The sequence below is a fragment of the Astyanax mexicanus genome, chromosome 10 (genome assembly GCF_023375975.1).
Source record: "Astyanax mexicanus isolate ESR-SI-001 chromosome 10, AstMex3_surface, whole genome shotgun sequence".
Taxonomy (NCBI): domain Eukaryota; kingdom Metazoa; phylum Chordata; class Actinopteri; order Characiformes; family Acestrorhamphidae; genus Astyanax; species Astyanax mexicanus.
The window spans coordinates 42313224-42330960 of record NC_064417.1 but is presented as its reverse complement, the minus strand read 5'-3'; the positions used below and the strand labels follow the sequence as shown (position 1 = coordinate 42330960).

General features: G+C 39.5%; 1 protein-coding gene across 2 annotated transcripts; it reads right to left on the bottom strand.

Annotated features, from left to right (window-relative positions):
* Positions 1-1247: 1247 nt before the first annotated feature.
* fgf24 (fibroblast growth factor 24) lies at positions 1248-16901 on the bottom strand. Of its 2 annotated transcripts, none has more exons than XM_007247455.4 (5): positions 16077-16901; positions 15501-15537; positions 8521-8683; positions 3678-3784; positions 1248-1719 (listed from the first exon to the last, which is right to left on the bottom strand). In XM_007247455.4, exons 1-5 carry the CDS (start codon positions 16106-16108, stop codon positions 1441-1443), a joined length of 618 nt encoding a protein of 205 aa, XP_007247517.1. In that variant the 5' UTR covers positions 16109-16901; the 3' UTR covers positions 1248-1440. The 2 variants fall into 2 exon arrangements, with proteins under 2 accessions (XP_007247517.1, XP_007247516.1); XM_007247454.4 differs by having other exon boundaries at positions 8512-8683; positions 16077-16899.
* Between the last annotated feature and the right edge of the window lie 836 nt (positions 16902-17737).

The following is a 17737-nucleotide window of genomic DNA, read 5'->3' as shown; positions in this document are numbered from 1 at the left end:
ATGCATAGCCCAGTAATTTTCATTCTGTTTTTAGCTGCATATCATCAAACTTAAACTGACTAATTACACTCTCTGTAATGAAATGCACATTTTTTTTTAAGCCTTGATATGTTTAAAAAAAAAAAAAAAAATCATGATATGATAAAACTTGATCATATTGCCCAGCTCTCCTGCAAATTTCCTTTTTAGGACACTTTTAGCACAGATCTTCAACTCTATAAACTACAATCTGGTGTGACATCTTGCAAACAAAAGCTGTAGAATTGTGTGAGTGTGTGTGTGTGTGTTAAGTGGGTGTTTGACAAAAGATCTGACATCAAGCCCACTGTCATCACAGAGCACTGTCGTAACCTTTGCACTATATTACAGCAAGAAGGGTCACAAGGTTCTTATCCAATCAACACGCTACGCTCTTCCAGTGCCTTCAACTCCAGGCTTCTCTTTTGTTTGTTTTAACAAGAACTAGCGCCACAGTCGATGTCGAGGCCTGGCTAGTCAAAGCATGTTGTGCTCTGCTGAATCACAGGTTGCACAAAAATGCAAAAGCAACCGTACAGTGCTCTGTGTAGTTTACGCACATTTTACACAGCCTGTGGGACCACAGGACTACAGGACTTCAGGACACGCTCTGAGCGAGGGCTGCTGAGAGAGAAGGGGAAAAGCATCCAGTGGCAAGAAGAAGGGAGCAAGAAAAAGATACAGAGAGAAAGAAATTAAGCAAAAGAAAGAAATAGAAAATAAAAAATGAAAGGGCCTTCAAAATATTGCACTCGAAGCTTCAAACGTTAAACCTGCAAAGGCCTGTGAGGGTGAAGTGATGGCTGTGATATCACTCTGTCGTTGCTCCCACCATCTCCCACCATGACCATGCCCATTCCAGTGGAAAATATTTAAAAAATATTGGAATATTAAAATTGCAACAAATAAAAAAGTTTTTCCTTATTTTTACGTTTTTCCTCAGTCGGTGTGGTCGAATCTCTCTTCGTTTCTTTTTTTTTTATCGTTTTCAACAGGATGCTTGCTGCTGTAAACTTGTCGCTGCAGGAGACAAAAGTTCCTTTTTTTGTCGTCCTTAGTTTATCCAGTATAAATAAAGTAACAGACACAAAATGACATAATAATAATAATGATAACCCAAAAACATTCAACACTTGGGAGATACTCAGAGCTCCTGAAATATAAAAATAAAACATCTTTGAACTTTCTTTTTTAAAAAAAGTCTTTTTTTTTCATATATATATGTCAAGTCTCTTTTTTTTTTTAAAGTCTCTCCTGTAGTCATCGTTGTTTCCTCCCCTTACTGCTGCTGCTGCTTTTCAGTTGCAATAAAAGTCTTTAGTCTTTTAAACGCTAGTTTAAGGCGAGAAGCTCAAGATGTCCATGAGAAAAAAAAAAATAAATAATAAAACAGTGCATGCCCAGTCTGCCGTCCCGTCCACCTCAGTTCGTTTTTGGGTTGGGCCTTAATCGGCGCGCCCTACGTGTCCGTTTTGTTACGGTGGTGAAACGGAACTCCTCCTGAGGGTCCACCTTCCCCTTGGGGTCTCTCTTCATGAAATGTACTTCCTGCTGCGTCTGTGTGGTCCGAGATCCTTTCTTGGGCCGGCCCTTGCGGTTGAAGCCCAGGTACCAGCCTTTGTACTTGGCAGACATTAACGCCGTATAGTTGTTTTCCAAGAACTCCTCCACGAACACACACTCCGGGTTACTCCCGTTGGGCTGCAGGGGAGAGAAAATAACATGTCAGACGAGGCCCACCTGTTGAGCAATTCTCCCCAGCTCTCGCCGGCTGAGGTACTTACAAGGTACTAAAGCCAAGCACAATAGAAAGGTGTTGGGAGGAAAGGTAAGAAAAATCTTCCCATAAGATCTTATTTGCAGCTCCTTGTTATCAGGGCAATTTGAGTGAACAATGGCATACCAGCTGGGTTGCAAAGGGGTGAGAAGGGATCCTCCTTCAGCTTGTACGTCTCAACAAATTTGCGAGCAGCGCAAGCCAAAAAAACATGGGCCTGCAGGGTAGAGCTGCCAAAAATATGGAAATCCCTCAAAGCAGCTCAAACTATGGTGGCCTTTGGCCTGGAGCCCCAGCTCACAGTCTGAACGTCTGGATTTGTCTTTTTTTAGTGCTTGATTTCAAATGAAAGTGGACAGTAAACTGTAACCAACGTGCTTTTTTTACGACTGGCTTCTCGCTCTACTGTACTGTACACACAAATCAGCAATAACCAACCAGAAAATACCATCAAACCAGCAGATCTCTCTCTGCCAAGATAAAACTGGCCCCGTGCCACGGCTGATGCATATGGTCGGTATCGAACAAGCCCCAAAGTAAGACAGAATGGAATGTCCTATTTCTGACTACATACAGTATATAAGGGCTGTGTTGCTCTTTCCATCTCCAACGTGTTTGCGGTATGGCAGCCACCAGAACGTGGAAAGCAAACAACGCATTTTCACCTTGACGCCAGACTGAAGCAAGGCATCTGCTTTGATTGTATCGGACATCGGTGAAACATTTGCTGAATCTGAATGGGGGGGAGAGGGGGCGGCAGTTGAGGTGGACTGGAAAGACTTGGTTCGTTACTCTGCCAGCGATGCAGCTGCAGCAGTGGTTTTTACAAAATGCATCGCAAAGCATGTCACTCAACAGCTTAAGTCAGCAACGTGACACGAAGTTTCTACACAAGATTCTACACAAAGTTCTAAACAACTTTCAGAATTTTAGAAACGATAATAAAAATCAGGAGTCCATGCCCTAATCCCTAAATTTATTTATTCAATCATTAATCCTTAAGTGTGGAGTGCCTCAGGGCTCTATTTTAGGGCCTATATCAAAGTGAATAACTTTTATATAAACTACTATTATTTTACACACTGTACTGTAGTGTAAAATTCCACAAAACTCTCAAAACCTAGACTGTTACATCCAGTCTATACAACATTAAGCTACTGTATGTGACACCTCCTAGTGATCACACAGCCAAAATGCTCCTGGCCTGTCTAAAAGTTTGCCTAATTGACACGGTAATGAGTTGCACTGATGAGTTAAGCTGCAAATGACGAGCGCACTGGTGGTCTGAGGTTCTTATGTAACAGCTTGCAGACAAAACATCAAAGCTGCTTTTTTTCTTTTAAGAGAATATCTGTCTTTCATTTTTAATGTATTATTATTATCATTTCAATCATTAACTCAATCAATTAACTTAATCTTTTAATGCACCATGACGTTTTAAACACCTTAAAGATGGATTATTCTGTAATTATTCTGAGTTTAGGAAGAAGTGTGTGGGTGGGTCTGTGGTAGACAGGAGCCAATCAGAATCAGCTTTTTCTGCTTTATAAATCGCCACAGTGAATATTTTGAGCTTCATTATTTGGAAAGCTACGATCTAACAGTGATAAAAATTCCCTCTATTTCATCATCGATTGAGGCGAAATTACAAAAGCAACAAAAATTGTTGTTTAACCAATAGGGGGCGCACAAACCAGGACAAAATTTTAGTTGTTAGTAGTTACGCAATTATGTAGTTATGCAGCGTTTACTCACACTTTAAATTGACACATTTTGTGATAAACCATGATGGACACAGTGATGGAGTTTTAGCTGCTAAATAACTGAGTAAGACATGATGATGGTAATGATTTTGTCTGCTTGTAATAATTCTTATTCTCACCTTGCCAACAATTTTGCCGTTTCTGTTCATGCAGATGTAGTAGCCACTCTCTTTTCCTTTAATTCGAACCTGACTGCCGAATGACTCCGTCTCCACCACGAGGAGAGCTGCAAAAAAGCAGAAGATACACTTAGTTAGTTTTGACTGAATGTGTAAACGCACAGATTTGAGAGTTTAATATCTACAATATGTATAACTGACTGAGCCTGTTTGATAAATCAATTAATGGTTAATGATGTTTGATCAGGTGAGCTGATGACGGAATAGAACAAATGTACACACTTGACGGGTGTCCGCTGATGTACAGTAGAACTTCTAAATATTTTGTGTGAATTTCATTTGTATTGTGTTTTTCTGAGAAAAAAAACTTTTGTTTTCTTATGGAGGGTTTCTATTTATTAAATATATGATGATAATACCAAACCACCATTGGAATAAAATGTAAATTTTATTCATTTATGAAATTCTACCACACGCAAAAACATTCAATGTTGAGAAGGTCCAGCATCACCACCCCCCTTGCACACCTCTCTCTCTCTCTCTCTCTCTCTCTCTCTCTCTCTCTTTCTCTGTGTTTAGCCACCTTTGTTCAGGCTCACCCCTCCCAGGGGGAGCTATCTGCCAAACCTCTTGGAGCAGTTAAGATCCCTGGGGATTGAGTTTCCAGTCGCCTTTAGTCCCTGCTCACTCAATCAAAAAGTTAAGATGATCCATTTGCTTAACACACAGAGCTATTCAGTGCAGCTCAAAGGCAGGGGGCTCTGAGGGCAATGCCGAAATTGTCCCCCCTTTAAAAACAGCTCCGAGTGCAACGAGCGGGGGAACCAGTTCAGGCAGAGCACTCTGTGAAGGAGCGAGAGAGAAATATCCCACTCCTTAGCTTAGACCAGCGGATAAGGAGGTGACGTTTTAAAAAGGGGGATCGTTGAAAAAAGCAGAGGAGAAGAAAACAACCAGGGGCAGATGGAATGTATGGAGGGTGGAGGGTGGAGAGTGGGGGGGGTGTAGGCGGTGTTTGGGGTAGAGTACACAAGAGTACACCTGTTTCCCTTGAACTGGATGATCTATACTTTTTTCTGCAGTGATAGATACAGCGTTTATTCCTAGACTGCTTAAGCAGGTCCTCCTGTATAATAGGCGTACGCTTGCTCAAGGCATTTTTGAAAAGCTGTCTGACATACTTCTTGTTTCTGAGGTCCATACATCTGTTGCACATGCTTGCCAGACCAGAACCAAACAGCAAAGGCTCAGAAGAAAAAAAAAAAAAAAACAGCACTCGCACATCTGTTACAGTTGTGCAATGTGTTCTGAAGCCGGTCGGTGCGCACAATCACCTATAATGTATAACGACAGAGAATTTAACCCGCCTGAAGACTTAATAATATTCACTTAACATGAGTTAACATTCAGTAACTACACTCTTAAAAATGGTTCTTTAAGAGAAAACATACTTTTGGTTTCATGAAGACCAAAAACTAATAGAGATGCAAAAAAAAAAAATTATAAAATCTAATGAATCTAAAGAGACGGCTCTATAGATCTTTAATATGATCCTCACACTCTCACCTGTATTTATGAGAAGCTGCTATGAATTATTCATTAACTACAATTAAAAAAAACTAAAGGTACTCTACTTTTTTTTACAGATCTGAAAGTGTTGAACTGAAGTCAAAACAGAATCTGTCATATACAGCATTAGATACCTGTACGAAAAAAACAGGTGTATATTTATGCTATGTTGTGAATATAAGTGAATATTCGTTTAGCTCCGGTGCTCATATATTCTTGTCAGATATATTAACCAACATGTAACCAAAATACTTTCATTTACATTTAGATTTACATTTATGGCTCTTAGCTATAGCTTTTATTCAGAGTGACTCACTTATTTCTGTCACAGAGGAAGGGCTGATGTAGTGTTAGGAGTCTTGCCCAAGGACTCGTATTTGTGTATCACAGCATTCAGTCACCCATATCTGGAACTGAACCCCTGTCTCACACATGGTAGCTCACTGGCAGGTGGTGGTGTTATCCACTGCACCACACAACACCACTTTTAGTAAGTGTACTTGCCTAATTGGCATATTCTGAATATTCTGCATACAGAAAACTCTACTTAATCTTTTTCTCTCTATATAATACAGAACATTAAAGTTCTTGTGTAGTTTTTTTAGCTTTTGGTTTATGGTGAGATACAGAGAGACTGCATGACACAAATTTAATAAACCTTTTAAGACTGAAATCACTTAGTCGTTATGGGCTGTGCTAATAAATATTATTAATATCAGTTAATAGTTTTCAAACTTTTAAGAAATATTATGTCAGTGTACCAGTTGGTCTCCCAAAAAGTACTGAAGTACTACACTACGTTATACTACACTATACTCTATAAATGTATAAACTGTATACTTTTTATACTCTATAAGTATACTTTTATAAAATACAATGTGGGTCAATTTAGTGTTAAAAGAATTTAAAAAGCACATTTACAGATACACACTTACTAAGTATATCACTGTTATACCTACAGTATATCAGTATAGTTACTACATAGAGTATACTTTAAAAATATACTTGAACTCAAGTTGGGTTAAATCAATAAACTAAAACTTTAAGAGGCAGGTAGCCAAATAGGAACTAAGCCTAGTCTAGGACTATACAGGATTCTGAATGAAGGGGGAGTTCTCATTAAAAGGCAAATGTAGTTTATGACTAGGCTTTAACACTTGTTTGGGAATTTGACCTTAATGTACTTTTTTGGTGATGGTTTAAAAAAAGGCCTTATTTTTTGATGTACCAAAAAATAATGCATTTACAAAAAGACTGTAATCTATAAATTTGGCCTATGGAGGTTCAGCTGTGCTTGTTTACTCCGAATTTATAAAAAAAAAAAGAATTTTGATTATTTTTCAATACATTTTAAGGCAAGAAAAAAACCCAGAACAGCTGCTTATAACAAACCACACAAATATCAGCTGTTAATAAGTGTCAAAAGACAAATACAATTATTATCTTTTATAAAATGATCTAATATAGGCCCTTTAAAGTTAAAGCTCTGACAAGTTTCTGCCTTCCTTGAGAACTTCATACTACAACCCCAAGCACTGCTAGTGAATTAGTGCGGTGTCTTTGTGTTTCTTTGAGAGGAAGAAAGCTCCCAGGTGTGGGGATTTACCTGGATCTGCCGTCTCACTCCTGCTCACACAAACACTAGTGAACCTGCATGACTTCCCCGTGCAGCACAATGCTCAATGCACAACTCACACTCTAAATAACAACAAATACTCTGAACTATATTCCCGTTTTTTTTTTTTCCCCTAATCACAGAGAAAACCCCTGCTCTGTTCCATCTATTTGCAGTGCAGCACACAAACTGCAGACGTGTAGCGCTCGATAACAACCCAACACTAGCATTTAGCCCTGCTGCACACACTCATCAAAGCATTTTGGCAATAAAACTCCCCAGTCTGACCCAAAACAGCAATCAGCGTTCACCTGATCGCCCAGACCCAGCACAGGCCGATTCCCCACCGTAATAAGGCATCGGCGCGCAGGCCCGGCTAAGCCCGACGAAGCTGGATCTGCTCGGGAGTTTCTGCTCTCGCACAACAGAGCAAGACTCTGGCTGACACGGTTGAAAACGAGGTCGGATGTAAACACACTTGTATCACTCAGCGCAGCTCAGTCTAGCGTTTACCGTGCTTATCTCTAGCCGCAAATCCCCCCTCCGAGACACTTGCTCGCAGTGGATGCTGCACTTTCCACTGACCTCAGAGCAGATCTGGCCTGGACATGGAATCAGCAATTAGACAGTAGCTTCCACTTTCATTTAGAACTAAGTAGCTGAGATTATGGCTTTTGGTTTTATTAGAACACCTGATCGCATTTTAAGCCAATCACAGCCTGTCCTAACACCTGTGGGTGGCTGTGATGGCATTACTCTCAACAATTGCATGCTTTTCTGCATGTAAGAAACCCTTAAAGAAACCTTAAGGTGAGGTGCAAACATAAACAAGCTAAAGCTAAGCTAAACCTCACTCACATACAGAACTAGACTAGACTATATCATTCACACTTCATGATGAATGCATGTTGATACACTCATCGTCAGAGACGTAGCTGCATACAAATAGAAGGAAGTATTTGCACCTAGAAGCCAGTGGCAGCTTGCAGTGCTATAAGTGCTTCATAAGAAAGAAGTAAGAAGTTACAAGGAACTATACATGATTAAAAATTTAAACCAAAATATGAGCAAATTTTGGTGATATTTAGTTAGCTACATGTATATACTGTACAGTAATTAGTGTGTAAGGCATGTGTAACAAAAAGTTGTAGAGGTTCCTAATAAAGTCCTGGGATAATCCACCCCATGTAGCTTGGGTATCCCAAACATTTTTAATCGAGTATAAGTCATGGCAATGCGGCAGTCTCCTTTTTTTTAAGGCAAATTTTCGAAATGTCAGCAGTTTGGTGGATGAGCCTTGCCAATAATGAATAATGAATAATGAACAAAATTGCACCAAACCCTGTGATACCAGGCCATGCTGGATATGTGACGTGTGACAGCAAACCTTCTCTCATCTTTGCACTGACCACAGTGTCTCCACACATGGATTTGTTGGTCATCTTCATCAATACAAAAGCAAGAGTCGTCACTGAAGACAACAAGCGACCACTAATGGCAGTCCGGTACAAATAATTCCTTCTGGGTGCAACTTTTTTTTCGTCTGACAATGAGTGCATGTGGTTGATACCCAGTATCGTTAGTTATTCTTCATGCATAATATCTCAGCATTGGCTAAAACAATGGAAAAGCACAGGAACACCCCCGTACCGTACTTGCCCCCATCGTCTCCATTGGCGTTGATCTTCTTGCCGAGGATCTGCACATGCTTCCCCGTGGTCCGGCTGTACAGCTGGTATATCCGCACCTGCTTCCGACTCACGTCGTCCCGAGTGTGGTTCTCGATGTAGAACCGGAAGTCTGCGGAACTCTGGTGAGCCTCCTGGATGCAGAAACAGAGGGAGAGAGTGATTGTCTATACGCACTTACTGTATAAAGCATGTACAATTACATATATGCAATATACTGTATGCATATTTTTGGGAATTTTATGAATATCAGTTCATCATTTGCTGCTCTTATCTCATAAAGTAACTAAAATGGAACTCAAAATCTAAATTTGACAGGCTAACACAAACAGCTGTATAAGTTGTGAGTGTTGTTGTGTTATCTTGTAAGTGAGGCTCAACAATAGCCATCAAGGCCTAATAGTGGGTTCCAAATGGATGGGACATTTCATTTCATTTCATTCCAAACTAATGACCAATGATATACCCAAAAGGGGGATGGTTTTCCAAACAGGGTTTTCGCCAAGTCATAGACTATATTTAACTTCTATAATGGAAAATCTCTTTTCTATTTAAAATGCAATAGGCTTAAACCATTCTTTGGAAAACTGCCACATAGAGTGCAACCTAATATTTCTCATCACATCTCATCCTAGCTTAGAGTGCAGGGTCAACCATATAGCTATAGCTATAGCACTCCTGAAGCAGAGATTTAGTTAGGTTAAAGGCTTTGTTCAAGGGACTGATGGCTGTAGCTTTACTGACCTTGTGATCACCAACCCAGCCCTGTAATCACTGTTCCACTTTTATGACAAATTGGCCATCCAGTCAATCAATGAACCAATGTATATCTGTGTATCAGAGTCTTACATGGCCAAATAAAATAAGACGTGATTGAGATGTCATCAATAACCAACAACCTAGTGATCAGTAACTCAGTAACCATTCTCCAATGTTTGAAACAACTGACCAAGCACCCAATAAACAAACCAATGTCTACATGTGCTCAAGAGTATTAGATTTCCAAATATGAACTGTATGGTATACAACTAATACATACACCAGGTTCTTAAACCAATAGCCATGTAATCAGTACTTCAGCCCTCTATTAATAATTTACCAACATTTTAACTATCAACCATTCAATCAACCAACCAACCAACCAATGTCTCCCTGTATTCCAGCGTATTAAACAAAACCATATTCTCAGCATTGAACCAAAAATTTTATAATCAATAACTTAGCTCTGACCATTCTCCAACATTTAAAATAATCTGACCAATCATTTAATTAGACAACCAATGTCTACCAGTGTTCAAGAGTATAACATTTCCAAAAATGAACTGCATGGTATATAGTTTAAATACAGACCAGGCACTTAAACCAACAACTATGTAATCAACACTTCAACCCTCTAACCATTCTCCAACATTTGAAATAAACTGATCAACCATTCAATCAACCAACCAATGTCTCCCTGTATTCCAGAGTATTAAATACAAGCATATTCTCTGTATTGAACCAACATCCTTGTGATCAATAACCCAGCCTTTTAAATGTAATCTAGTAAAATATACTATGCATGCCAATCAGCTATATACTTCAAATTCAAATGTGGAATACAGGATATAACCATTTTGATAGGAAATGTTGGTAAGGCAATCAGATGAAATCAGTTAGGAATCAATGTGTATTTTGTTCAAACCCATTTCAGAAGCCAAAACCAAAGACACATTTCAACAAGGCAAACTTACAGGCAGCTTGGGCTCAGTTCTCGTAAGCCTCCAGTAAGACAAAGCGTGATTCCAGCTTACTGTTCAGCCTCTCTGAGAAACGCAGATGAATACTATGCGCCTGGAGCGAAGCAGAAAGACCAAGTATTCCATTTCCACCAGTGAAGCAAGCCACTAGCAATTATCCACCTGAAGGATCGGGACCTGTTTCTCTGTCATCAAACAAATATCTGCCTGAGGTCAGAATTACTCTCATAAATCACACACACACACACACACACACACACCTGCAGACACGCTAACAGACATCCATGCTGACACATCTGCAGCGAGATATGAGTGTACACACCCACATACACTCATACACACACAGAGACGCACACAAAACAATACAATTTGACGGATCTTTCAATAAAGGCCATCCACAGGGTCAGTTATAGTTAAAGGCTTTGTTTAAAGGCACAGCATTGGCAGTTCAGCAGACCATGGGATTGAACCCACAACCTTGTGATCCTGAGATAACCTAGAACTCTCAGTGCTAGCGTCCAACTTTTGAAACAAACAAATATACTACATTTTAACCATATTAACTATTTGAAGTACAGTTTTAACACAGTCCTGGGTACTGAACCAACAAACATTTGACCAACAATAACTTAGTAATCTTACCACTGTCCCACAAAATGGACAAACAATCATCCAATGGCTTCTTGAGTTCCAATAAAACATATTTGCAATACAGTTTTAACCAAGACCTGGGTATTAAACCTTGTGATCAAACTGACCATCCAACCCATCAACCAAACAATGTCTACTACAGTTTTACACAGACATGAGAATTGAACCTACAATCTTGTGATCAACAACCTGTGACCTGTAACCAATGTCATTGTGTTCCAGACAACAAGACAACTTTGTACTGGGTATTGAACCAACAACCTTGTAATGAAAAACTATGTACCACAAATTCTAACACAAACCTTAGTATTGAACCAACAACCTTGTTTGTAATAACTCAGTTTTCTTACCACTGTCCTACTTACAAACTAATACAAACTGGCCAAACAATCACCCAATGTCTTCCAGAGTTTCAGAGTATAAAATGTCCATATACTGTAAAACATATTTGCAATATAGTATAACACATACCTGGGTATTAAACCCACAATCTTGTTATCAATAACCTGTGATTAATAACCAATGTCTACATGTGTTCCAAAGTATAAAATTCACAAATAAAACTACTGTATATGTAATAAACATTTTCACAGATGTGGGTATTGAACCAATAACCTTGTGATCAATAACCTGTAACCAATGTCTGTATGTGTTCCAGAGTATTAGATTCCCAAACAAAACTACTGTATATGTAATACAATTTTACACAGATGAGGGTATTGAACCAACAACCTTGTGATCAATAACCTGTAATTAATAACCAATGTCTACATGTGTTCCAGAGTATTATACAGTATTTCCAGATACAGTAAACACAAATGAAGTGGGTATTGGGTATTCAACCAACAAGCTTGTGATGAAAAACTATAGTGAGATATGAGTGTACACACCCACTCTCACATATACACAGACACACACAGACACACACACATACATATGTACACACACTCCACCTACAAAAAAAATCCAACCTGAGGGATCTTTCAATAAAGGGCGTTCATTTTCGTTCCCATAGTTTATACACTCTGCCAGTCACCTGAGGCTCAGAGCGCAAAAACAACACACACACACACACACACACACACACACACACACAAACACCCTATGAACAAACACCTTCACACACTCACACACACACACAAACTCATTCCTCTCTTCTCCAGCTTTCCTCTCTTGTGCTCTTCTGCTCTCATCTCCTGTCATTCGTCCATACGGGGGGGGGGGGGGGAAACGTATACTTTCGAAACCCCTGGAATCTCTCTGCCCCAGCCAAGCCTGCTCTCCCCAGCTGTATGAGTGGTAATTACCCAGTAATGGGCTTTTATGTGGCTGCTCTCAGGTGGCTAATTATATACACATTACATACTCCGACTCGCTGTTATTTTAACCTCAGCAAATTAATGACATTTAGAGCGTGCGAGGGGAAATGCACTCATGGCAGAACAAATCTTCGACGCTGAGATGAGAAACAAGGCACTTCCACTGGGCCGCGGGTGCACTCGACTGTGACATGCTTGGGAGCGAGCTCAGGGTTGAGTTTTTTGAGCAGGGGATGTAGGATATGCCATCACTTTTTAATGTTTGAGATCTTCTAAAAAAAAAAGCTGTTTTTTTTAGAAGCTGTTATGATCTGTTGATTGTATTAATCATTGAACAGTAAAATATATGTACTTACATACATTATACATATGCTTTGTTCTGTGATTTTTGGCCAGTCATTGTACTCGCTATATATAATACTCTGTATATTTTATATTTTATGCTATATAAGCATACAGCTTTTAAAATAAAACCTTTAAAAGCAGAAACAAATGTTTCTATGCCTATTTAAAACTGAAGAGTATAAAGTGTTTGTTGATATTGTATAAAATAATTTCTATAGGCAAGATCTTTTCATTCATAAAGAATAACTATATAAACAAGTTTTTTTTTTTGCTTATTTTGCTTATTATTGGCTTATAAAAGCAATGGCACAATATTATAGAAGGCATTACCACCTACAGTAGACAGTGCAGTATGTGTAGTTATGATAGTGAACAGCTGCATCTGGCTAGAATTGACCATTGCAAACGAAAAGACAAATGAAAATGAAAATAAAAAAATCATATCCACATTCAATGCAGAAGGTCCCACATGCAAATCCCACGGGTCAGTGCAGCATTCTTTAGCTTTACTGGGGGCATGGCAAATGTCATGGGACACAATATGATAAGATATGATTGATATGATTTTTGGCATGTATACTTAAGACTTAAACTATAACGTCTTAACAAGGTTTTATCTGAGTAAAACTTTTTGGTTCAGTTTTTGATTAAAAGGTGGGGAAAAACGTTTATACTATATAATTAGTTCTTTATAAAATCATTTAAATAAAGTATATAAGTGTATATATATATATATATATATATATATATATATATATATATATATATTAGATACAAAAGGTGTATTATTGTAGGTGGTTCTCTATATAGAATTGTCTTAAGCCCCAAACCTATACCCTGAGTTAATTAAAAGGTAGTAATCATTCTGTGTAAACTACAGATAGATAGGAAAAATTTGTACTATTTAGACTTTATGGAGTGCCTCAGAGGTCTATTTTAGGGCCTGTTTTAGGGCCTAAAAGTGATTTTAAAAAGTGATGAAGCATCAGTCTGCATACAGGCAACATTTACAGGTTAAAAAAAATCTGTGTTGCACCGAAAAAGTGATCTAAGAACCCTATGATTCCCTAAAGGTCTTCAATTTAAGGGTGTAATGCACAATATATAATATAACTGTATGCATGTGATTCCTAACTGTGTTATATAACCACATCATCAACATACTCACACAGCTTACGTGTCACAGAGTTTATCACAGAAAGAGGGTCGGACTCATCTACCAGAACAGTTCTGTAGTTCCTGACACAAAGCCCACACACACACCGTCCACATGAGGGAAAACATATACAAGCACACACACACACACACACACACACACACACACACACACACACTCCCACACTCATATACAGCCTATCCTTTGAGGGATTTGCTCTGAAATCTCTCCATCTCTAGTCAAACACTAAGGTGTGTTCTGCAGACAGTTGCATCTCAACGCGAGCAGGAAAGTGGGGCATGCCTCTACAGAGAGCCCGGGCTAAAGCCATGCAAAACTTTTCTTCTTTTTTTTTTTATCACGCTGCCTGTCTCCCTTCAAAGCCATCCTAGCGAAATGGATATCATTGAGACTTCAAAAGATCTGCACCATCCTCGCTAAGAAGCTGCGCACTCTTGCATGTCCAAAAGGCCGCTATCTACAGACACCATTCTCCACTGGAAGCTCAGGAAACAACGCATCAATGCACTGCCACTTCAGGCCTGCTCTTATAGACTCATCACTCCATTGATTTCACCAGCATTTCCGCAAAGACCAAGAAAAAAAAAAGGCACAACCCATTAAAAAACGCCACCCGACGGAATTAGAAAAGGAAAAGCAGGAAGCGTGCACACGCTCGCATGTGTCCAACCGTAGCCCGGCCTGCAATTAAAGCACTAGTATTGTAATTACTGACACAGAGGAATCAGACAGCCCTACACTATGGCCTTGTTTGCGCCAACTGCTTCGGAACAAAAACATGTAGGGTTATATAACCCACCAGGGTCTCTGATTCACATCAGTTGCTTTGGTTCACTTTTAGAAGGGCGTGTTTGTAGTGTAAAGGTTTATGATCGGAATCAGAATGCATTGGCCCATCCATTTGGAACTATCAAGACTTCCAGGGAATCTGCATATATATGTATATAGCTATTAACCCTATAAATAATAATAGTTCAATAATGATCAATAATGATTCAATCCTAAACTAAACATTTTTTGTAGTGTATAGCCATTTAGTATAGCAATTTTTTGGCATGCCACAAGGTTCTATTTTAGGGCCTATACAATGAGATCAATAAGGGCTGCACAAAATACTGTTTTAATATCACCATGACAACATGAACCTATGCAATGATCACAATCCAGGCAATTTCACTTAAAGCAAATAACAAATAAGATATGTAACGCTCTTTTATTCCAAAGGACATTTCTCCCAATATATATCGCAGAAAACAATATTGCAGTTTTTTTTTCCTCAATATCATGCAGCATTTTAATTATTTATAACATTAACAAACTATGGTCCAACATACAGGGTTTTAATAATATTTAAGGAGTTGAAATCAGCATGTATAGGCTATAAGCTATAACCTGGCTGGATTAGTTAAAGGACAGCATTTTTTAAAGATGTATGATATAACAATTAAGAAAGAACAATCCTTATATGCTCTAATGTTTCTGAGTGCGTCTGATAGATAGGGATTTTTAATTAAAGCATGAGAAAAATAACATTGACAAGAGAAGTGGCATTCCTACAGCAATCCTAATCCTGGCTCCTCTTGTGTGTCTGTGTTTTCTGCACTAATCTCACTTTTCAAACCGTATAAACTAAATTTGCGAATTTGTAGTAAATCCCTTTAATCCCTTACTTAATCCAGATTAACAGCCACCAACCACTGCAGCACAAAAAAACACTTACCTGTAGCTGGAAGTAGAGGACCAGAAAATTTAAACACCTGGAGAGAGAGAGAGAGAGAGAGAGAGAGAGAGAGAGAGAGAGAGAGAGAGAGAGAGAGAGAGAGAGAGAGAGAGAGAGACGGGTTTAAACAGCTGATTTTTAATACACACAGTAATGCTGCGGTTCTTTTTTTTTCAATGGAATTGTCAGTAGCGAGTGCATTAGTTTGAATTGACAGATATAAATATGTATATGATGTATGAATGTTTTAGAAACTTTATGTTAATTTCTGTCATTTTTACACTGAAATCGTTGCGTATTTTGCAATAATTGTTAGTTTTATTTCCCTGTATATATTTTGTTGTTATTGTTGCAATGATTAGACAACAAACTTCGACTCTTAAATATTGAGAGAGAGAGAGAGGGGAGAGAGAGAGAGGGAGAGAGAAAAGTACAGAAAATATATATCTAAAAGAAGCTCACTCTCAAGATCAATCTCAAAGACATTTACAATTCATTGCAATTAACCGGGTCTGAGATTGCGCGGCTCCGGTGCGGTAAGTATGTGAAGATCAAAGTGTAAAAAGAGCTTCTTACACGTAGAGGAACCGCGAGGGCAGTCCGGACATCTTGGTCAGATCCACCTGTTTCCACCGGTCGGCCGTCCCAGTAAAGCACGCGCGGCGGAGCCCCCCGCCACCTCAGCCAGCGAATCCCGGCGCAGAGCTGCGGTCCCGCTCAGAGAGACAGAGGGAGTGCGCGCGAGCCTCTGCGCGCACCATCAGGCTGGGTGAAAATGGACAGAATAATGGACAGTGCTCTCTTTTTTCCACAGAACCCTGCGCACCTTTTTCTCTCTCTTTCTTTCTGTCTCCTTCTTGATATCACTCAGTCAGTCTCTCTCTCTCTGACTCTCTCTCTCTCTGTCTGTCTCCCAAGTGCGGAAAGATTCACTTCACACTACGTGCGCGCCTTGACCGGGGTCGTCGTCTCTTCCTTCCGCGCGCACAAAAATCAACAAACCCAGCATCAGAAAGAAAAACTCCTTCCTTCAGATCTTCCTCCTGCTGCTCCTCACGCGCTGCTCCAGCACCGACCACCAGTTACATTCCGCTCGCGACTCGCGCGACTCATCCTAAACTCTCCGCGTGCGCGTGTTTCTCTGAGTGTATGATCGTGACCCCACCGCTCCAGTCCGTAACCGCGAGAAAAAATACAAATAATGATAAAAAAAAGACAAAAAAAGTGAAGACAAGAGACTGCACTGCTCTGTTATCCAGGAGGTGGCGGATCCGCGTGCGAGAGAGATTGCTGCGTGTGAGCGGTGCGCGTGGCGCGGAGGCTTTTTTTGCGCTCGCGCTGCGGCGGGGGCTTTTTGCTGGCGGTGGGTGGAAACCTGTCAGCGGTCTGCACCTGATAGGATGAGCTGAGCAGGCAGCAGGAGCGCGCGGGGGGAAAAAAGAGAGGGGGCTTGGCAGCGCGCGCTCCTGCCTGCCTGCCCATCTCAAAGCTCTGTAGCTGTGTGAGTGCTTTGGCGGTCTGTCTGTCTGCTTATCTGTCTGTCTGCTCGGAAACTCTTCACACTTTCCACAGATATGTGTGGGAATACAGCGCAGGTGCATTTCTGCACCAAATAAAAGCCAAGTACGCGCGCACACTCCCTCACACACACACACACACACACACACTGGTGATAGAGTGACAAGTGTGACTAAGCTATTTATCAAAGAAGTACAATAGTAAAAAGCTAATGATCTTCAAACAATGACAGCAAGAACAACAAAACAAGAGTATGAAATAAAATAATGTGCCTTTACAAGAATAATATTTCATATTAGTCACGATCATGATTATTATATTGATGATGTAAATGATATAAAGAGTAAATACTGTAAAATGTGTATTACTTAAAGCATAACATATTAATAACAATCATTCATGTATTATTCATCATAATATGCTTTATAATACATTACAACACTATAATACAATATGCAAGTAGCATAGCAAAAATATGTTGAAGCAATGTTAATTTTACCATGCATGACGTCAGAATTGATGCATTAGCGCACACTAATTTAAGGTTAATTGAACACTGATTCAGCGTTATGGTTTTATATGTATTGTTTGTATTATATTCTTATAGCTTGTACTGAGTCTTGTAGTGTATAATGGACATGACATTTAAATAGTAGCAATTCATATTATTATAATAACGAGTATTATTCTTATATGATGGGAAGCACCTTTCACATAAA

Coding starts and splice junctions, on each gene's coding strand:
- fgf24 (XM_007247454.4), bottom strand. CDS start 16,108: ATGTCCGGACTGCCCTCGCGGTTCCTCTACGT. Junction 3,785..8,511: donor AGACGATGGGGGCAAGTACG/GTACGGGGGTGT, acceptor GCTTTTTTGCAG/CTCTCCTCGTGGTGGAGACG. Junction 1,720..3,677: donor ACGGCAAAATTGTTGGCAAG/GTGAGAATAAGA, acceptor TCTCCCCTGCAG/CCCAACGGGAGTAACCCGGA.